General features: G+C 40.5%; 1 protein-coding gene across 1 annotated transcript in view; it reads right to left on the reverse strand.

The window, feature by feature from the left end:
- Nucleotides 1-22,685, reverse strand: part of COL4A5 (collagen type IV alpha 5 chain) — an 87,728-nt gene that overhangs the window by 12,301 nt on the left and 52,742 nt on the right. Inside the window, exons 21-41 of the mRNA XM_075720776.1 lie at nt 22,418-22,501; nt 21,083-21,175; nt 19,121-19,191; nt 18,707-18,898; nt 18,087-18,255; nt 17,327-17,419; nt 17,135-17,239; nt 16,429-16,526; nt 16,012-16,162; nt 15,239-15,352; nt 10,809-10,976; nt 9,811-9,900; nt 8,840-8,989; nt 7,433-7,531; nt 6,340-6,429; nt 5,467-5,606; nt 4,421-4,547; nt 3,065-3,145; nt 2,394-2,492; nt 1,782-1,832; nt 773-958 (exon numbers count right to left, since the gene is read on the reverse strand). Coding sequence (XP_075576891.1) covers nt 773-958; nt 1,782-1,832; nt 2,394-2,492; nt 3,065-3,145; nt 4,421-4,547; nt 5,467-5,606; nt 6,340-6,429; nt 7,433-7,531; nt 8,840-8,989; nt 9,811-9,900; nt 10,809-10,976; nt 15,239-15,352; nt 16,012-16,162; nt 16,429-16,526; nt 17,135-17,239; nt 17,327-17,419; nt 18,087-18,255; nt 18,707-18,898; nt 19,121-19,191; nt 21,083-21,175; nt 22,418-22,501 — 2,451 coding nt within the window. The remainder of the gene's footprint in view (nt 1-772; nt 959-1,781; nt 1,833-2,393; nt 2,493-3,064; nt 3,146-4,420; nt 4,548-5,466; nt 5,607-6,339; nt 6,430-7,432; nt 7,532-8,839; nt 8,990-9,810; nt 9,901-10,808; nt 10,977-15,238; nt 15,353-16,011; nt 16,163-16,428; nt 16,527-17,134; nt 17,240-17,326; nt 17,420-18,086; nt 18,256-18,706; nt 18,899-19,120; nt 19,192-21,082; nt 21,176-22,417; nt 22,502-22,685) is intronic.

Below are 22,685 nucleotides of genomic sequence, written 5' to 3' on the forward strand. Positions count from 1 at the left end.
TTCTGGACTCAAGATACAGCAATAAGCTTGAGCCAGAGCTGTGACAGGTTCATTAAAGTTAGATTTTTCAAGAACAGTATCTAAATGCAAATAAATATTCTATGACACAAAATATAAATCAAATTCCAATACATGCCAGGGAGTTGCTCAGCAATGTTAACTCAGTATAGTGGTTTTTTTCATTCCCAGAATTAGTTGGTGCAGGAACAAAATGCAAACATGGAATGGAAAGATGAACACGGCATGATGGTGCACTGAGTCCATGGGAGCCACGTGACACAATGAAGCAATGACTTATGTTACATGACACGAAGATGAAGAGGCAGCTATCATCCAATTTGATCATGCTGTGATGCTAGCGTGAATTTGATTTTCATGACTCTTAAAATGATGGGGTTTGTTACTTTTGTTTTTTTGTGCGCGATGACGTTTGCTGATCACGTGACAATACTGCAAAGGTATCAGATACTCAAAAGTCGATATCGTGCTCGGTAGATGATTACTGTGACAGCATGCGGAGAATCTCCCGTTTATTAACGCATTGGATTTTTGCTGCCAGGTATCAGAGATTAATAGAAACTGAGGCTGTTTTATTTTTAGATACTGTTACGTTTGGCAACAAAATCCTCTGGTTGCCCACAAACATTAAAACCTATGCCATGAGGCTTGAGTTTATCCATCCAAATAAATTGAGAAAGTTTAAAGGCTGATAACCTACCAGCAAAACATGAAAGTACTGGCAGATGTTGATAGGTGTGGATCACGCTCTTACCTGGCCTTCCTGGAACACCTGGTGGGCCAGGGCTACCTTTAGGACCTTCCAGAGGTGGCCCTGGTAATCCTGGTGGACCTGGTGGACCCTGTAGACCAGGGAATCCCTGGAAACCTGGTTCTCCCTTCGGACCTGGAAGTCCAGGAGGCCCTGGTGGGCCAGGTAACCCCAGTTCTCCTTTTTGCCCTGTAAAACCAAACAACCACATTTATGAATACTGTTACGATACGCAAAAAAGTCCAAATGTTAGTTTGCAAAACCATTTCTCTCTCTTGCAGGAGGTGCAAGTCTGGCCACAACTCACCTCATTTGTGCAGCGAGATAGTATAAAATTGGTCTAACATTCAGAAAAGGTTGGGGCTAATAATTCTTGCAGGAGAAAGAGCTACAGCTTCTGACATGTTCAAAGGTCTTACTAAGTCTCACTTTGCTACTCAGTGATGCTGTAACTCACAAACATCTCTGAGTTTGTAAGCCTACAAGCAATGCTTTCATGAGCTTTTATATACCTGTGAAGAAATGTCAATGTTAAGACTTAATTTTTTGAGACACTGCTGAAAGTTAAGACATACTTGCAAAAATTTCAAATAAGCTTGAGGAATTTAGGAGCTTTAATGCTACTGGAAAGTAATATAACTTAGGTTGTTTAGTTGCTTTTGAAAATACAGCAACCAGCTATATTTTCAAAGCAGCTTCATTTGTCATCTGTTGTATGAATGCTTTATTTACTGAGACAAATCAGAAAAGTTCCACACAATGCAGCAGACTATTATCCTGTGTGGATTTATTCTGTCTGCATAATTGCTACTTTACAAAATTCAGTAGTCAGTAATGACTGTCTTTATTACCTTGGTTAATTGAAAAAGGTCTGCTGAGAAAAAGAAAAACTATTTTAGTTGTTGCTATGGCATTCATTTGTTGCAGAACATACAACATGCCCTTCTTTTTTTGGTGTATAGATATATTTTACATTCAACCTTTTTAACAAAGAAAAACAGAAAAGCTTTACCTGACAATCCTGGGAGTCCTGGAGGTCCGGGGCGCCCAAAACCTGGTAGACCTGAAGAGAAACAGATTCAGTTAATAATGAACATTCAGCTTTCAAGTCTCCAGGAACAGGAATATGAGGCTGAGAATGATGAAAGTGCAGTTCGTCTAAATCTCCGATTTAGATTCTCATTCAGGATTCTCATTCACTTACCAGTCTACACCAAAGCTGGAGATTTTGCTACTAAAATGCATCTGTAACTTTCGTATTTCCATCCATTCACAAGATGCTCTTTCAGATTTTGGAAGTTAATACATTGGCATTTCTGGTTGGGGTTCTATCTTTAAGGCAGACATTACACCGTTTATCCATTCTGTAACTGAGTTGAAGCAATACAGCTATCATGGAACACAGGAACAGGGGCTGGTGTTGGAGTCAGGTAGTAAAAATCTAAGAGCTGACTGAATTCTTGTCCTGTGCTTCACTGGCAGCTTGACAGCACCCTTTGTGAACCATTCAGCAGCTGGGAACCACAGAAGCAGCTTTGAAGGTGTATGGGCAGTTATAGGAAAAATAGAATAGAGAAAGCAATGCCGAGTGAAGAGGAGAAAACAAACAGGAAGGATACCTAACCTGGTTCGCCCTTCTGACCAGCTGGTCCGGGGATACCGTCTCGACCAGGCTGCCCTTTCTCCCCTGAAGGACCAGGAGGGCCAGGACGACCAATATCACCTAAAAGGGGGATAGAACACATTAGCACAGTAATGCCTGACCTGTAATAAAAAAAAAAGCAACCTCCCCGCCATCTGAATCTGAAGGTGTGACAATGTAACAACAAATTCACAAGGGTGTAATCTTAAAATTAAAACATTTCTCTCTCTCCCTTTCTCTCCCCCTGACAATTTAGAAAAGGCTCTAGGCCTGTGACCTTTTAAGCAGTTAGTGTTTGCTAAAAATAATAACGGTTCCCTTTAGGATAAAGTAGAATTTTGCTCCTACAAAAACAGGTTAGACCACTGGATTACTTAACATAAATAAAGCTGGTAAATACTGAAACAGTTACCTTCTTGTTTCAATAGCTAATGATAGGACTATGACAGCAGACAAAAGTCATCAAGAGAAAGTTCAAACTTCTTTCTTTTCTGTTTAATTTCAGTGAACTAAGTGCATGCAATGCGGTTTGAACATCCATATACATATAGATACATTTTCATGATGTTAAAAAAATAAGAAGATAGGAAGTGGCTACATATGTTATGTTTTTCACAGAAGCAGCTGACCTTTGCTGCACTGTTCATGCTCACCTACTGGCCCAGGTGGTCCAGGCAGGCCAGGATTACCTGGAGGCCCCTCCATACCTTTTGGTCCTGGAATTCCTGGTGTTCCTGTAGAGTACGGGCATTTCAATCAAATTAAGCACCAAACTGGCTTTTCAGCAGATCTTGAAATGCTATAATCTGAGATGCCCTGAGTAACAAATGAGCTAATTGTATCAAGATACTGTATTTATGCTCATTTTGCAGTTTTACAGCTGATTAAGGAGATGAATTATAAAGCAAAGAATGTACAGAAACAAAACACACTAGCACAACTGTCCTTACTGCTACTCTCAAGACTCTGTCTTCTTAATTGTCGAGTCCCAGTGCCCAAGGACACAGTGAGTCTGGCAGTCTGCTAGGAAATTACCATTTTAAAGACAGGTGTTTCTGCTTGACAACAAAGTGAAAGCATTCTGAACTGCGGCTGGCTAGTCCTTCCCCAATCCTCTCTTTCTTTCCTGAAAAAGGATCTTAATAAAAATGGTCTTAGTTAGAATTTACACCAGATTCTCACCCCTATGGCATGAACTGAGTGGGAGGCAGCAAAAACCAATTGATCTGTTGCAGTATGTCTGTTCTGAACAGCATCTGAGCCTGATCAAGGTAGTGTCTCAATACACCATTGTGCCTGTTCAGTCTTTCAGGCATGACATGAAGCAGAGGTTAAAAACTGTCAGGTTCATGGCCAGATTTTGTTCTCTTCTAAGCTTCCTGCTGCCATGACTACAATATTATAAATTCCCTAACTTCCTACGTTAAAGCAGCTCAAGCATGCTTGTAGAACAGCCTTTATTGCTGCAAATACAGCATAGGTAAAAACCTTGTTTCTTTAAATTGAGAATGAAAGAACTGACATATACCCATGAACAATCTCTATTTTTTTTTTTTAGAGAAAAGCGCAAAAACCTAATTTCATTATGTTTCAGAAAGAGATTTCTCTTTAGAACATATTTTTAGACAATAAATGCTGTTAAAAAAGCCCAGTTTTCCTGATGACACGGTTTTACTGATTTGTGAAGGAAAAATATGGAGCCAAACACAGGTATTTTGTGGGTGAGAAGGTGAGAGTCTGACTGCTGTGGGGAGTGGAGAGCATTAGCTAACGCAACTGCTACATCCCCTCAGAGCAGATGAATGATTTCAGAAGGCACTCCTAAGCCATGCATTCACACACTTACTCTTGCAGCGACAATTCCAACAGCACAAAGCTTAGAAGCAGCAGATTGCTAGAAACTTTGAAAGAAGCTGCAGCCCTCCACCAATTACCCACCGTGTTTAGATATATATACACCAATATCAGAGAGCAAGAGGGAAAATAAAAAAAATCCTGTTCAGAATTACCTGGGAATCCGGGAAGGCCTGGTTCTCCTTTTGCACCTGGACTGCCTGGAAAGCCAGGCAAACCAGGATTTCCAGGTATACCTTTACTGCCTGGACTACCTGGGTATCCGGGCAAACCAAGATCACCCTAGAAAACATTAAGCAGAAATAAGAACCCAGTCTTTATAAGATGGGTAAGCTCTTGTACGTTCCCTGTCTTACCATCGCAAAAGGTCACCATTATATTGTGCACACTTCTCCTTATATCCAGTTAACGTTAACCATCTCACACAGAAACTTAACTGGAAATAGCAATTGTAAAGATTTTAACAGTTTCCCCCTACAATTTTGTATACAGAGTATCATAGCTTTTCCTCAGAACTGGCCTACATTAAAGAAAAATATGTTCTCTTTTCTTTCAGAAGAGACAGATTTTTAACCCATGATACTGCAGAAGAAAAAAAGAAATCTGTGGAGCTTTAATCATGCAATGTTTTTGCTGCATTAATTGCTGCTCATCATCAACTGTAAGGCATCAGTGAAGGCTGCTAGATATCTGTAGGTCTTTTTGTCACTTTTCTGTAAATGATAGTGCAAATGTTTTATATAGACTTAAAAATTTTAAAGCAGCAGTAATCATGATATATTAGCTCCTTAGTAATTTATTCTTAAATGCATATTGTCTTAATTTTTTTTAGAATTAACTACATAATTAGACATAGGGGCAATGATATTAATTGTATAAACCCCGACCAACTACCAAAATGTCAGTGGGTGTCACAGTGCAGACTAGGCCACTAACCGAACCCAACTTCAAAGGTCTGTAAACAATCTCCTCCTTTAAGCTGATTAAATTATATGTAAATATTTTCACCTTTAAAATTAGAAATTTTTGCTCCCACCTGAAAAGAACAAACCACAGTCAACTCTGCTTGTTATTAATATATTTATATACATGTTTCCAGTTATACATAATATATATTAAGTTATAGTTTAAAAAAAAAAAAAATCAACACAGAATCTAATTTCCTCATGGAATTTTCTATTGAGGAATTCTGTAAATATACCTTTGGTCCAGGGAGACCAGGAATACCAATGCCTGAAAGACCAGGGTCACCTTTCTCCCCTTTCAATCCAGGAAATCCTGCAGGTCCAGGCTGCCCTGGACGTCCTGATATTCCTTGACTGCCTTTAATCCCTGGGGGACCTGTCCAAAAGACAGAATACAAGTTTTACAAATATAAATAAAACGTCTGCAGTAGTTTAGAGAAATCACTCAAATTACAGCAACTGAACTAGAAAGCACTAACAAATTGACTGTCTGGCTTTGAATACCTAATGTGTTTTTGTTTTTAAAAACAAACTAAAACAATTATCTAAAATCTCTCATGGCTTTTTACACGACATTTCTAAGCTTTCTTTTTTTATTCTTAACTTACACAAATCCAAATATGTCTTTATAGTATCTAGGCACAACTTAATATTAGGATCCTCAGAAACTGTAATTTTTGTTTTAGAAAGCAGTCTTTCTAAATAACGGAATTCATTTTCTCCTTCCCCTTTTGCTTGTGTCTGATGTCTTTTTTCTGACAGGTGGGTTTACAGAATCATCTTTTTTCTGAACTTTCACAGAGTGGATCTGAGAAACCAGAAAAGGATGAAAGTTACAAAATGTAGATCATTCTGCTTCTGCATCTGTAAGCACTTTAAAGTAATACGTATTTACAATATATTTGCTATTTGCACTTTCTGTTTTAATAGGTATTTCCAATTTCTTATGTACTATTTCAACAAATGTGTTTATAGGGCTTTATGTATTCCTCATCTGCACTGCCATTTAAATATATTATTAGACACTGCATACAAGCAGATCCACTTTTGTACTATATAAAAGGAAAACACTGGACAAAATAAAGTAAAATACAAGCACAGAAACTAACCTGGAAGGCCCATCTCTCCCATGGCACCTTTTAACCCTGGAGGTCCTGTTGGTCCAGGCTGCCCAGGAAGCCCCCTGTCTCCCTTGATGCCTAGGAAAGTTGTGAGTTTAGTTAGTTAATGGCAATAATTAAAAGTTTCTGATATTCATGTGTTCTCATATGAATATGCTTGTCATCTAATTACAAAGGCAATGGATTTGGAATTGCTTTAGGCCTCATACTGCTACATACTTTTTCACACCTATTTGTAGTGAAATATTAATCATCAGTTTGTTCCAAGTCAAGATTTGATCGGGGCAGCTTCTGCTTTGTTTTGAAGATTAGTCTAATGAAATGGGTCAAATCTCAGTCCATGGTTTAGTAACCATCTGAAACAATTTAGTACTGGTGTGACTTGGTCTCTCATGAGTTGTTCTGCAGAGTGAACACATTATCTCTTTCTCCTCTGCAACAGGTATTCAGTAACTTCTATTATGGAATTAAATGCGACCTACAATGCTTAAACTAGTTTGAGTCCTGGATGGTTAAAAAAATTCCCCAAGCGCAACAAGATATTTAGAGCAAGACCTATATTAGAAATAGTAAGCAAAGATTCACGATTTCAGATAATTTGTTATAGCTGTAGGAAGAAGCAGTGCACAATGGAATTCATTTTTCTTGATCCTTGCAGTTCTTGAAAGCAAAGATGTGACATCCAGCCAGCCTTTGCAATACACTCATTTGGCCATTTGCAAAGTACGAGTATAATGACTAATAATATAAGAAATAAACATATGAAACAGGCAAGTCCTGTTGGCAGATCCTGCAGTCACGTTGCTTGCTCAAGCAGCAAACACTCTTCCAGTCATCCTAAGCTATCCTAGTCTTCAATGGGATCGGCTTAAAACTGCTTTTGGGTCTCTTAGAAGGAAAGAGCTCAAAGCATGCTTTTTAGATAATGATTTTAAATGTCCCCAAACTGTGTTGCAGCTTTAAGTGTAAATCCCTGGGCTTTGCTTAGATATACCTGCATTAACATCCCAATCCCATGCGATAAAAACGCATGCAAATTTTTACACATCAAAACAGTCCTTCTGAGGCCTTGTTTACGTACCTGGCAATCCTGGCACACCTGGTGGGCCAATAGGTCCTGGTGGGCCTGGGTCACCGGGGAGACCTTGATAACCCTTCTGTCCTGATAAACCAGGGATACCTCAAAGGAAAAAGATAAATTTCATTGTTATTACTTTTACTGAATGTTTTCTTTTACCTTAAGAGATCAGATGTACCTACAAGGTGAATAAAAATCCAAATAGGGATTTTTCTTCAGTAAATATAATTTTCCCTCATTTAGTGAAGAGAAGTATCACAGAACACAAAATATTGCTTCTGGAAAGTTTAAAATTACTACAGAACAGGAACAATATAAGTAAGTAGAGGAAAAAGTAACTTTACGATCAATGCCAATATATTTCATTCAGAAGGGACTGTCTTTCCAGATGAGCAGACTCCATGCTAACCCCTCTGTTTATTCATCCAAATTATTTAGATACCTGTTTAATTACATTGCTACACCAGAAGCACTTTGGGACTGATATATTATAAAAAGTAATGCAGGTATTTGAGCAGATTTTTACAAATTCTATGTGGTTATTATCCCATACAATAACTTTGTGCTGCCCTGCAGGCATAGTTAAATCTGCTCTCTACAGCTCTTTCTTAACAGAGCAGGGAAAAAAAAGAAAACAAACCCAAAAGGTGAGTGTCTTAGGATCCTACCTAGGCTTCACAGAAATTAATACAATAGATAAATTAGCACAATAATGGCTGGGCCAACATTAAAGAAAGGCATTCTGGTTCTCTCTAGGGTAGAATATTTTTACTCTTCTCAAGAGTAAATTAGAGTTCAAAGGGGACATCAGAACCCTTTTGGGGTGGGGTGGGGGTCGGGGGGGAAGCCAGTGAGAGAAAACAGACTTGAGCCAACTGAGAAAACCTTCCAGGCTGCCAGCTTCCCAAGTAGAAACACACACAGAGATGCCATTTAGCGCAGGGGAGGGTAAGCTTACAGAGATACCCAAAGGGAGAATCTGGAGGCGATGCATGAGCAGATGACCTGTGCAATTCCATCCTACAAGGCAAAGGCCCAGGGGCCTGTGAGACAGCAGGAACGCAGCCAGCACAGCAGCCATGACAACTAGCTCTCATGATGCTTAGGAATGACACCTAGAAGACTGAATCATAATCTTGCTGAAAGCACCGTAGTGCTATTACAATATCTCCATATGCCCAATAACAGTAACAGTTAATGAGCAAGAACATTGCAGACTAACCATACAGAGTAACTTGGTCATAGAACCACTTAAAAAAAAGCCTAAAATAAGAGAACCTTAAGCCACCTCTGTATTCTGAGTTTAGTTTTTTTTGTAAGAACGAACGAACTGTAATGGATTCAGTTACAAGTCACTGTTACCTGTAGGGGACAAACCACCTCCCCAGACCCACATGCAAAGTTCCGTACCTGGAACACCTGGCTCGCCTTTTTCTCCTTTTGCTCCTAGCTGTTTCAGATCAACTTTTCCAGGTGGACCTGGCAGGCCTGCTTCACCTTTGATGCCTTTCTGTCCTACCGGTCCAGGAGGCCCTGGCGGACCGGGTAATCCATTATTACCTACAGTAGGTACAGACAACAAAAGAGAAAAAAACATAATCCTTAAGGCAGGCTAATATACTTGTAAAGCTTTTTCTTACATAGGGAGTCCATGATTTATTCACAAAGTTGGAATTCACTAAACGATCAGCCAGTTTATGCAAGGTTCTCCACAGCATCTTAAAGCCCTGGAACAAAGCCGAGGGAGCGGACTGCATGGGGATGTCTGCGTGCCGCAGTCCGTCAGCTCCGGCCAGCCCAGCTCAGAGGAAGCAGCCGTCTGTACGACCCACAGCGAGAGCGCTCCCAGAGCCCCACCACACAGTGCCACTACCACAGAGGAGCTGCAACAGCTACAGCAGCTTTGGATTCACAGCCTCCTTGTTCTAGGGAGATGAGTGGGTTTTGCTTCTACCAAACTCTTTCAAAATTCATCCCCAACAAGGGGGTTGGGGAAATGGATAGAATAGTTTCTCTGTGATACCTATAGAGCTGATTCGGGATGACTCCATAACCCAAAGCTACTGATTTTCTTCTTTCTACTCCTTAAAGCAGATTTTACAACATACTTCAGAAATACTGCCCTACTTCAGTGCCATCAATCCAAAGGTATAATTTTAAAAATAACTGACATTTCATGACATCAATTAAAAAAAGAGTGACTGAATGCTATGGCTTAAAACTGCAAAGCAATTCTGAGCATCAGCACTGTCAAAAGAAGATAATCTAAGCAGATCCCGGTAATGAAGATCTGGATGTTAGTATTACAAAGTCTCTTTCCACACAGGACATGGAGAACAGCATTCTGCATTCTCTGCAGGGGCAGATAAAACAAACATTACCTTTCAAGCCAGGCAGGCCATTTCTTCCAGGAGTTCCTGGAGGCCCTGGAGGACCAGGAGCTCCCATGACGCCCATCTCACCTTTGGCACCTAAATGCATTGAATCACCATTGTCATTCTGAACAAAACCTCAAAACCTATCGTTACCTAATTTTTACTTTCCTGCATCTCTATGGTATTTATTAACCAGCACATGCATATAAAGCCTGCTTTAAGGGAATTACAGGCACTCAGTTCTTGTATAGATCTAAATCAGATAAAAATGACACTTGAAAATTGTGCCAAATTTTCCACAGTTAAGTCCTGGGAAGAAAATTTGCAGTGCACTGTTCTTTTTGGCAGAAAGCATATCTATACCTCCAATAAGTTTAGTTCCCTGGTTTGAAACATAAATACCTGTTTGAAAGCAAACTTGAATTTATTGAAAGCCAAAAAGACAATTAGGAATACAAAAGATTCTAAAAGTAGTGTATCGTCCCCTCTATCCAAAGACAGAGATTCTCAAAATTCACTTTTGAGACTTCTATTCTAGAGGGTGAAACAGATTGTCTTAACTGAATAGTCTAACACATAGAATAAGGAAATTAATATTTAAAACTATGTGTTGGATCCAATTGGTAGCCTTTGTAACTATTTCCTTTAAACAAATTCTACTTCTAAATTGCAGCAGTGACTAGGAAAAAAAAAATCACAAAATAAATCAGAAAAGTGTCATAATGATGATGATCAAAGTCACATTTGGAAGTTATGGAACAGAAAAATGTGGAAAATATTTGAGTCAAGTTACAGGGAAGAGTGGAGAGGTGACAAGGATTTTAATGCAACAAATTTTGTTATAATTTTTTTAAAAAAGTATGAGAGGTAATGGTTACCTGTACCCAACTTTAAATGGATAGGATAAACATTGAAGCTCATTAAGCTGGCATGCCTGAGCATAAAGAGCATCCAGCTGTAACTACAGTTTGGTCTTTGTCCACAGGTAAAAAATATGAACTTACCTGGAAATCCAGGTATTCCATCCCGGCCAGGTGGTCCAGGTGAACCCTGAGGCCCTGGGAGACCAGGGGGTCCTGGATATCCTGGGGTTCCTCGGTCACCGGGAGGACCAGGAACATCGAAGCCTGGAGGACCTGGATCCCCTTTCTCCCCTGGAATGCCCTGCAACCCTAGACAATGTTGTTAAGAGACAATCTTTTAGCAAAAAGTAAGGCAAGGCTGAGATCTGTGTGTCTCTGGGCATAGTACTGTAGGAATAGCTCAGTTTTATCTGCAGTCCATTCCTAGCACTGATGAAAACCCTGCAATTCTCCTAAAGCCATTTATTTTTTAATGGCTTCCAGGTGTTAAAAGGCCATATTCTCCTGAAGAGAAGCATTATTAAAATTTTACCAAGTTGTAGCAAATGCAATTAAAAAAAAAAAACAAAACCAACCTCAAAACAACTCTCTTCAACAACCCTTTAAGTCTGACTAATAAAAACAAAAAGCCAAGATTGATTAGACTGGTTTGTATTTTATCGTTCATCATTGAGATTCTTACAAGTATATTTCCATTAATGATTCCATTTTACTACATTCTAAGATAACATCAGCTGAATATTTTCGAAGGATAGCAAAATTCTGCATTGCATTACATTTCCCTGAATGAAAAATATCAATTGTCAAAATACGCTTAAGATTGTTTAACGCTAATGATACTGAGCTTGAGGCACTGCTGAAGCAAGCAGACAGCTTGGTTCCCTCCAGTGCACTGTACCAGTGAAGGTGCTCATTCTGGAAATGTAGCTGACAAAAAAGGATTATTCTTAAATCTGAGGTTAAGAAAAGGCTTTGGTAAAGAAACCACAGTACCTGGGGAACCTGAGGTTCAAAAGCCAACGAGTTAGAGCTCATCAGGAAGTTGAGACAGGTAGCAGTAAGGAGTTGTAACAGTCGTTAAGTTAGGAAACAAAATAAAGCACATACAGATTAGAACAAAGAAAAAATCTACCCTAAAGTTACTGAAAACAGATCTAAACAAAGAATACAACACTAATGCAGTTAAGAGAAACCAGACTGCAAGGAAACTTGGAGGTCTTTTTCAAAGTGCAGCCACCACTGTATATAGAAAAAAGAAACTCTGAGATATTTTCAAATAAGGATGGTACAGTTTAAAAATAAAATTATCTTTCCCTCTCTCCTTGTCTAGTATTCTCTTTGCAACTGAAGAACAAGCTTCTTCTGAACCGTTTCTTACACAAAACTGTCATTACTAGATACTGTCTGGGACACCTTCTGAACACCAGAGTACATCCTACCAATCAACTTCTTGTTGATCTGCATCACATTCTGGTAAATGCCTTCAAACAGGGATTTTCAAAAGATGCTGCTGCTTTATAACAAAAAAACCCTCTGAATATTTTTTTTTCCCCATTCTTCTAGTTCTGTTATGCAAATTTACATTTTTACACCTACAGAGATAGTATACTGCATGTTACATGCTCTAGCATAGTCTACTGAGATTATGACGACACCATGCCAAAACCTCATAATTAACGACAGGGCGATATCACTCTGTAACTCTGTAATGGCAACCCCTGCTCTTGACTGCAGGAACAAGTTTAGGGGTGATGTCATGATGTGTTCTTTGCACACTAAAAAAGCAGATCCAAGTTTTCTTGACTGCAGAGGCTGTAGACTTCTGTTTATTTAATGATAAGCATGCTCCTCTGGAAGCAGCTTATCACTACATTAAACTATGGTGTCATGTGCCTGGAACTGCTTACTTGCAGAGAAAAAACAGTACTAGAGAATGGATAGGGACTGCACATCCTCTGTGTTTAAGGGGTCTCTATCAGCAAATGGAAAAAAAAAAAAAAAAAAAAAAAGAAAATAATATATAACACAGTAATAGGACAAACTCCATACCTAGAATGGTAAAGATACTTTTTCCAATAGAAATTCATTCTAATTGAATTTCTGGTTCTCAAAAATGTAACCGCATTGTAATTAGAACAATATAGACAACACAATAACTTCTAAAGTAATTTGTTACATATTCAAAAAAAGAAGAATGTTGAGTAACTGCAAACTATTTGAAGAAATGGTGGTGCAGAGAAAGGAAATTCTGAACAGGGAAATCCTTTCAAGAATTTTCCAAATTACCTGAAAAACAGAGCCCCAGAAACTGTACCCTAAACGTTGCATAAAGGAACAGAATCAAAACAGCCTAGTAAAACAAACAAGAGATGGGAGATGGGAACATAAGGCATTCTGCACAAAACAGAGAAATAGCAGTGCCAAGGGAAGTAACAAGGACTGCTCAAGTGGGATCTGCAACCATGCACTAAATTTCAGAGCCACCATGCTGTTAGTAGCCACAATGATTAGTCAGTACAGACACGAAGAGTAAAGATACAAGCATTTCAAATCCACCAACTCTAGTGGTAACTCTGCATTTGTCAAAACTGGTATTTTGCAGAATAAATCGGTGATCACATGAAATCAAATTCTGGCTAACACCAGAAGAGATGTTACAGGAAGACAAAAGAACATGCACTGGATGAAACACTCAAACCCATACTAATACATCCCCGCCATCCCAAATACAAACCTGTGTTGCCTTCTCTTTCAGTTCAGCCTCAAGTGCAACCACAGGTTCGGGACGGTATAGCAAGCACAGTAAGCCAGGCAGGGGACCCACCTGCTGGCTCAGGGAACTTCTGTGCACACTGTCCAGACCCCTTCTGTCCCTAGCTCTTGATATTGGACACATTCAAGGCTGGCTGGTGCAGCAACCACACATTCCTTTCCCCGCTGGGAAACTTGTGGAAAAATATACTTAAACATGACCCATACTTTACGTATGTGAGTAGAACTCAAACTCCATGGGCCTACTTCCTCAAGTGCTTGCCTGCCTTCAAGTTAAGCACTTTGCTGAATCTCAGCTCACAGTTCATACAGATCTGAATATGATCAACCAATCTGTGACCCATGGTCTTACAGCTGGCCATGAATTTTTCATCATGCATTGCAAACAATGCCGATCCCAGTACTGGCATACAAACAAATTAAAAAAGTGTAGCTCACAAACATGCAACGTGAACAGTCACACAGGCGTGGCAAGAACCAGATGGGGTTTGAAATGTTTCAGCAGCAGGCATGCTCTCACTGTGGTGACTACTACACATTTGCAACATCAGGATTTGGTGCACAGCAAGTTCATTCACTGAATGAAGGGGAAAAGAAATTTCCCTAAACAAACTTTGTGAATAGAATGATGTCCACGCATGCACATGTACCCTTTGTGCACAGAGATGGAGTAAGTCCACATCTTCATCAGTCACCAATCGTTTTAGGCAAAAGACAATTAAACTCCCTTCAGAGATGTATTCCTAATTATCATTATCCTTAGATTCTACTTTGTCAATCTACTTTAAACGTATTAGGACTCATAAAACTTGTTGGTTTTGCAGCAAAAAAGTGAGGGAATCAGGAACCCCAGGAATCAGAGCTTTCTGTAAGAGGAATTCTAAAGCTCTTTTCCAGGTGTGCTTATGACAAGATGAATGAGTATGACCTCTTTTACCGACCGGCTTTTGTTAAAACAGTATCATGTCACTATTTGGAGAACATTTTCTCCTCTACAAAATAACAAACCAGCTAGTTTGGAATACTCATGTTTTCTTCCTTTCCGCATTAACTGAGTTAAATTGTGTTTCAGCTTCCATTTGGAAAAACAAAAAGTGCTTAGCCACGTCAGGAAGAAGCTGAATTACTCCCTTGATTTTGCACTCACCATGTAAGTAGACGGAGGACAAATAGCATTGCATAGGAGATTGAGTTTGTCTGCTTTTTTCCAAACCAGAAATTAATTTTCTAAATAATAATGTAAAAAAGTTATTTAAAAATACCTCTCACCCAGTGAATTTGGAATACAGTTTGGTAAGCCAGAAAACTGCTTTGGAATTTAAGAACCATCTTGCTATTTGAAAGCAATGTAATGACAGCACAGTTCAGACAGCTAAAGGCAGCTTTCCTCCCATTCTGTATCCCCAAAACCTCTGCGCTGACATTGTGCTCCCTTCTGTCTTGTCCTGAAGAGTACTGCGATAAACCCCTCCACAGAGATTTTGTCACTATCTGTGCACAACACTTTCTAGAATTTCTGCTGAGACTGCAAGTCTTCTCCAAAGTGGGCTTTTATACCCTTGAGACCACTCTAGGTTGTGCAAATGGCAGAGCTGAATATAATTCCACTTCTGATTTCAGTAAAAAACACGATGTACCAAGTTTTGCACACTTGACTGGCAAGACAGCCAAGCTAATAAACATGAAATCTCTATCTTTTCTTGCCTATCTGTTCAGTGCGACCTTCAGCGTCCAGTGTACCTGTACCTGCTTGGTGTGTCCCAGAAATAACCTAAGGGTACAATTCATGCGAGTTTTACCTGGGGGCCCAACAGGACCCGGAGGTCCTGGAGGTCCAGGTGGACCTTGACCACCAATGCCAGGGATGCCTGGTGGGCCTGGGAGTCCTGGTGGTCCACTTGGTCCAGGGTCACCTAAAAGAACACTCTTGTTTAGTTAAGCAGTGAACTCAGTTCAGAGATACTTGCTTTCAGAAGCAGAGTGCCTGCACATTGTACTTGAAATTTCATCCTTACATGCAAACAAATATGGATCTGACACAGGAAAAAAAAAACCACTTCAGAGGCTATTTCTGAAAGCCAGAGATTTGTCCTCGCTCTGTGTGGAATGCATGCAGTTTACATTTCTAGGCTACACAGAGACATGTTATTGCATTGTAATCCACATCAAATTCAACAGATGCTATCCCAGCAAACCAGGCATGCTCTGCAGTTCAGTACAGCAATGACTAACAGTAGGAATTTGTGAATTGCTAACCCTCTGCATGTTGAAGCACAGTGCTTTTAAATGACAATTATTCTGTTGAAAAAGCTTTACCCCCATGTTAACACAATTTGTCTTTAGAATACAGACTTTCAGATACTGACCCACAGATTGGTAGTTACTGCCTTGCTTGCTTGTCTTTTGAGAACACAAGTGTCCATTTACACAGGTGTCTCTGCTTTGGAAAAATGGACCCTGAAGTAATCACTCTAAAGTCAGCACTGCTTGTATTTAACTGCCATATGACTCCCAGCACGTCTACATTTTTTAAAGTTCAATAGGCAACAGAAAAGGGGAGAGTTCTCCATACCTTTGGGCCCTGGAGTTCCATCAAAACCTGCCCGTCCTGGGAGACCTGGGCTTCCTGGAAAGCCAGGATCACCTTTAGGTCCTTGAACTCCTTTTGTGCCTGGCGGTCCTGGGGCTCCAGGTGGTCCTGGAACTCCAAATCCACGATCCCCCTGTAACAAATTAACATATTTTTTAAAAGGAGGTTTTCTAAGTTTTGCCTCTCCTAAAAATGTTAAAGTAGAAAAGAAAAAATGCCCACCATCTCAGAGTTCAATTTCTTTTTTTCCCCACCCTCACTCAAACCTCAAGTAGAGAATGCAACTTCCCCGCCATCAAAAGCTGACAACAAGAGGTGAAATCCTCCTCACCAACTTCCCACTGACACAGAACAACCTCTAAGAAAGTGAAATTTTATATTAAACAAGCAAACACAGACCTTCTGTCCTGGGAAACCAGGTGGTCCAGGAGGTCCATCTAGACCAGGGCGACCTGGAGCTCCCGGAGCTCCGGGGGGGCCTGGAGTTCCTGGGAAACCTACACATAACATGGAGGTTAGGGCAGCAGAGGAGAGGACACCAGAGAGCATTAGAACAACTCTTCCAGAAATGCTCAGGGCCCATGAAAAGTAATCTCTGAAAAGGGGTTCTGTGCTAGCTCAAGCATACTTGAGGGGTACCCGTTTGGCTGAGAGAACTTTTGAGTGTATTGTCTTTGCCACAGAGAATCTCTGGGACTCCTCTCAGAGGAGGGAATTCCCCATGTGGTGTGCTCTAACAAAAATTACAAACAGTTCCCATCAGAAACTTTAACATCTTGAGGCAGCGTTTGGAGATCATTTACTGGTTCAAACTCAAACATTCATAATTTCCCAAAGTTTTACCCATTTGCTTTTGTGTCCTTGGTTTACTGAAAAACATAAGCTACCATGAATGAGCAGTACAGTGAACAGAGGAATAAAAGCTCAGCAGGTTTTTTTCCTGATACTTGTGAAACTATTATAAAGATGTATAAATTCAAGACGAACATTTTTTTATTAGGATTCTAGAGACAGGAATCCACTCACTAGGAAGAAGTGAAGAGACACAACCCTCTACGTCCCCTCTTCCAGCCAGTACAATAGAGTACCATGGCTGTAAACATACCTTTTGGGCCTGGTGGACCTGGAAGTCCAATGCCAGGAATACCTGGCTCTCCCTTTGCACCTGGGAGGCCTGATAAGCCACGCTGACCTGGCTGACCAGGATCTCCTGTAAAAAGAAAATCGATGTAGTTATCAAGAATCACTCAGAATAAAAAGCTCTTGGAATTCCCTGGATTTCTAGTTGCTGCTTTACCTGGAAGACCTGGGTCACCATTTCTTCCTGGAGGACCAGGGGGGCCAGGAACTCCTGGTTCTGTAATAGTCTGGCCAGGGTCACCTTTTGGACCTAAACCCAAAAAGAATAAATACGTATCACTCAGTAGGAGTTTCTTTTCTCTTTTCCTTTGAGCAGAAAAAGATGCTAGCCACATTCCAAGCTTACAAAGAATTTAAACACTAGCAACACTTTACCCAATGTCTATCTGCCCCTGAGCCCCATACAGCACTTATAGGCTTAGAAGCATTGTTTAATGTTAAGACAGTTTTCTTGAAATGTTATTTTTTTAGCTTCCTCCTAGGTACCATCATGTGAATAGTATTTTCCATAGCTGACACCAGCACAACTTGATCAGGATCTGTGTAGTTGACAAGAAAGTAACAAAAGCAAACTTGTTCAAAGCAAACCCTTGTTTTCAAAAACTGTTGTAGTTGCAGTATTATTAAGCATAAGCCAGATGGTAGTTACAATGCATTTCCACTATAGTCAGTTGAGGAGAAGCTTCTCTAGAGGACAGAGCAGAAGGGCGAGTCATGTGCCGATAGTAACATAGCACAAATTCTGCTTGCTTTGCAATTCTGGGATGACCTTCAGTAAAGCAGCTTATAAATATTAGGTCTTACAATGCCTTTGGGAAAAGCTTAAAAGCAGCATTATGTTCCGAGAACTATCCGGAGCAAAAGGACAAAACTCGATTTTACAGCTTTTGTTCAATAGCACACAGAGACCAACTCACCAGGAACTCCAGGAGGCCCTGGACGGCCTGATACACCTTGGATGCCCTTTTCACCAGGTGAACCTTGTGGACCAAAACCAGGAGGTCCAGGAAGTCCTTTGTCTCCAGGAAGACCTGGTATTCCTGGATCACCTGGAATACCCATTTCTCCTTTGAATGCAACACTGCCCTGAAAAAAGGAAGAGTGGGATGGGAAAGAGGAGCATATATTTACTAGCAAAGGAGTAAAGTGTTTCATTGCTTTTGTTTTGAACTCTGGCAGTTTCCATCCTTCTAGCTCTTAAGGCCATTAGCTGCCTACATCTTACTAACATAGTAGAGATAAGGTCTAAACCTGGCTACTTAATTCTTCACACTACATAGGGGAAATGTAGACAATAGCAGAAGGGACCATCTGACACTACTCAAGAAAAGTCTCAGCTTATTTTTAGAGACATTGACAGATTCAGGGAGTACCTCTGTATATCATCACTAGACTGGCATCTACTGAAGAGAATTACTGCATTAGTCACATTCAGAAAAAACTGCATTTGCCAGTCGTCTTATCTGCTCTATGTCAAATGCAACCAGGACTTCCCAAAACATCTGTCCAATCAAAGAGAGCATAAAATGGAACTCACAGGTTCCCCCTTAGGGCCAGGCAGACCTGGCAGTCCATCTCGTCCAGGAGTGCCATCTATGCCAGGAAGACCCGGAGGTCCTGGGAAGCCCGGGTCTCCTTTGTCACCTTTCATTCTTGGAGAAGTCAGGACATCCCCTGGGTCTCCTTTAGGACCAGGTCTCCCAGGAGGACCTGGGGACCCTGGGAATCCCTGAGGGGGAAGAAGAAAAAAAGAAAAAAAAAAAAAAGCATTTTAGTTTTTCTTTCACTCCCTCCTGAGTTTGGCACCATATAAGAATTATGCATTCAAGCTAGCTATGGACAAAAAAAAGAAGTATTAGACAAGAATTCACATCTACTGTGCCCAGATCTACCAAACACACAAGACAAATGAGACACTGTTTTCCCAGCAGAACATAACACCACCACTTACTGGTGGCCCCACAAGGCCAGTTAATCCAGGAAGCCCCTTTTCACCTTTTGGTCCAGGAAAACCAGGAGAACCTGAGTAGTGCAGAAAAACATAAAAGAAAAACATAAAACTGTAGAAGCTGTAAATATCAAGCAAGCCATTTGCATAAGATAATCACAGAATCACAGAATGGCTGGGGTTGGAAGGGACCTCTGGAGATCATCTAGTCCAACCCCCCTGCTAAAGCAGGTTCACCTAGAGCAGGTTGCACAGGATCACATTCAGGTGGGTTTTGAATATCTCCAGAGAAGGAGACTCTACAACCTCTCTGGGCAGCCTGCGCCACTGCTCTGTCACCCTCAAAGTAAAGAAGTTTTCCCTCATATTCAGATGGAACTTCCTGTGTTTCGGTTTGTGCCCATTGCCCCTTATCCTGTTGCTGGGCACCACTGAACAGAGTCTGGCCCCATCCTCCTGACACCCACCCTTAAGATATTTGTAAGCGTTGATGAGATCCCCTCTCAGTCTCCTCCAGGCTAAAGAGACCCAGCTCTCTCAGCCTTTCCTCATAAGAGAGATGCTCCAGTCCCCTAATCATCTTCATAGCCCTCCGCTGGACTCTCTCCAGTAGTTCCTTGTCTTTCTTGAACCGGGGAGCCCAGAACTGGACACAGAACTCAGGATGTGGCCTCACTAGGGCAGAGTAGAGGGGAAGGATAACCTCCCTCGACCTGCTGGCCACACTCTTCCCAGTGCACCCCAGGATACCATTGGCCTTCTTGGCCACAAGGGCACGTTGCTGGCTCATGGTTAACTTGTTGTCCACCTGGACGCCCAGGTCCTTCTCCGCAGAGCTGCTTCCCAGCAGGTCAACCCCTAACCTGTACTGGTGCATGGGGCTATTCCTCCCTAGGTGCAGGACCCTACACTTGCCTTTGCTGAACTTCGTTAGGTTCCTCTCTGCCCAGCTCTCTAGCCTGTCCAGGTCTCGCTGAATGGTAGCACAGCCTTCTGGTGTATCAGCCACTCCTCCCGGTTTCGTATCATCAGCAAACTTGCTGAGGGTACACTCTGTCCCTTCATCCAGGTCACTGATGAGTAAGTTGAACAAGACTGGACCCAGTACTGACCCGTGGGGAACACCACTAGCTACAGGCTTCCAACTAGACTCTGCACTGCTGGTCACAACCCTGTGAGCTCTGCCATTCAGCCAGTTCTCAATCCATCTCACTGTCCATGCCTCTAACCCACGCTCCCTGAGCTTACCCATGAGGATCTTATGGGAGACAGTGTCAAAAGCCTTGCTGAAGTCAAGGTAGACAACATCCACTGCTCTCCCCTCATCTATACAGCCAGTCATGCCACCACAGGCTATCAAATTGGTCAAGCATGATTTCCCCTTGGTGAATCCATGTTGACTACTGCCGATAACCTTCTTTTCCTCCACATGCTTACAGATAACATCCAGAATGGAGATGGATAATAGTTAAGTTGTTTTAAAACCAGGCAAGGTTTAGCATGGGTTTTTTTTGAGAGCTTGATTTTATTTGAGCAGAACAAAATTTGCAACTCTAAGTTAAATCAAATGTGTCAAAAACTGTCACACTTTTTAAAAGCTCCAGCTTCTCTATCATTTCAGGAATAGCAAGTAGAAGAAGTTAATTTCTCTTTCAGTCAAATCTAAACCATAAACCTTCAATATGCAGAATGCTTGCAAGTCTGTCTTTGATCAGAAAATTTTTTTTAAAGACTAGATTTAAAAAAAAAAGAGTGATTGTTTTACATGTATCCAGCCTGTTTCTTCCTAACACTCCCCAGCTGTGCAAAACAGGACATGCACCAACTATATACTGGAGCTGGCAACTGTGCATCTGAATTTGTACACAATACACAGATAGGTCATTAGCATTATACACAGATACTTAGATACAAAAGTGACTTTATAGGATATATTAAGCAAAATAGCAAAGACTACAGCCTTACCTGGACTACCTGGAGGTCCTGGTGGTCCTCTCTCCCCAGGAGGCCCAGTTATTCCAGTTCCTATGCAATTGAAGCATGTGTCTCCTTGATCACCTGAAAAGATTTGCATTGAAAAAAGCATACTTGAGCATCAGATCTTAGAAAACATTAAAAGAATTCAGCACAACCACAATTGTTTTCTTGCTACTGATCTATAACACGAAGTCCAAAATGACTGTTTTACGTAATTATATGATTGCTTAAATATTAGAAGGCTTCTCCCATGAAAGTGAAACTGAAGCTTTTTGGTTGCTAGAAGTCAGACAACCAATATCAGATATGATTAGAATTTATTTAGGACAGTGCAAAATAAATTTAAACAAACAAAAAATGTTTTCAATAATAAAAAATAAAACTGTGGACTTTTTTTATCAGCAAAAGAGTCCTCTTCTAAAGTAGGTACTTGACACTTCAAACTACAACTCTAACACACATACATCAAAATCCCAAACTTTAATTAAACTCCAAGAGTGTAAAATAAATACTGGGAATGTTTCATTGATTTTTGACTTATTTCATTAAAAAAAAAGGGGGGGAAAAAGAAAAAAGATAAAAAAAAATTTTTTCAAGAAGCTTAGGAATTTCCTTCACATACAGACTATTCTGACATTCGTCAATGTAGTTTTTAAGCACTTCATTTAGGTCATTTATTTAATCCTTAAAATCTCCATGAGAAAAAAGACTTCTGTTTGAAAGGAGTACAAAGTTAAGTGAGATGCCCAAAGTCATCTAGGATGTCCATGGTTGAGCTAGGAAAAGATTCTCACTTACCCATATCAGCATCCTCATTGCAAGGTTGTCTTTTTGGAAACAAGGATACATGTTAAAGATGTCTTTCTTTTGCTTACCAAACAAACAAACTCATTGTAGATTGACCAACTCAAATTAGGAATCTTGCATTTATAATTTCAATGTTGCTTTCCACAAAAAATGTCGAATTTATTAATGAAGTAAGTATAAAACTTCTTCACTTGGCAACTGCTGTTACAAAGCACTTGGTTTCTATCTACCTGGGAGGTACTCATAAACCTGAAGTTCCATTTTACTTTAATTGTGATCCATGCTAGGCCTTAGCATTGGTTGTACTCTCAGTTACTTTGAGATTCCTGTGCTTTAACACTAGATGAGGGACTATCCTACATCCAAACAAAACAGCTTTCTTCCTCAGAAACAGAAAATGTCTGCACTCAACCCTACTGGGAAGAGACACTGTTTATCCTTATTTAATGCAGGCTTTACATTGTTTAACAAGCTTTAACAAAAAGAGGAAAAACAAAGATAGCCATGACACTGCACCTTTTTGGCCTCGCTCCCCTGTAAAGCCTTGTTGTCCCGGAATTCCTGGAGGACCTGGCGGACCCTGCTCACATAACCCTTCACCTAAGGAGAATAGGGAGAGGTTTAATGATCAATTTGTGTTAGACAGAAAGCAGCATGGAATACAAATATTTAGTACAAAAATGTACTTCCTAGTATTTGTGTGGACATTCTAATATACCCACACAATCACAGACCAAACATTTTGGCAATTCAGACAGAGGTCTGTGAATGAAAACCCACCTAT

Source organism: Pelecanus crispus, chromosome 13, assembly GCF_030463565.1.
Source record: "Pelecanus crispus isolate bPelCri1 chromosome 13, bPelCri1.pri, whole genome shotgun sequence".
NCBI lineage: Eukaryota > Metazoa > Chordata > Aves > Pelecaniformes > Pelecanidae > Pelecanus > Pelecanus crispus.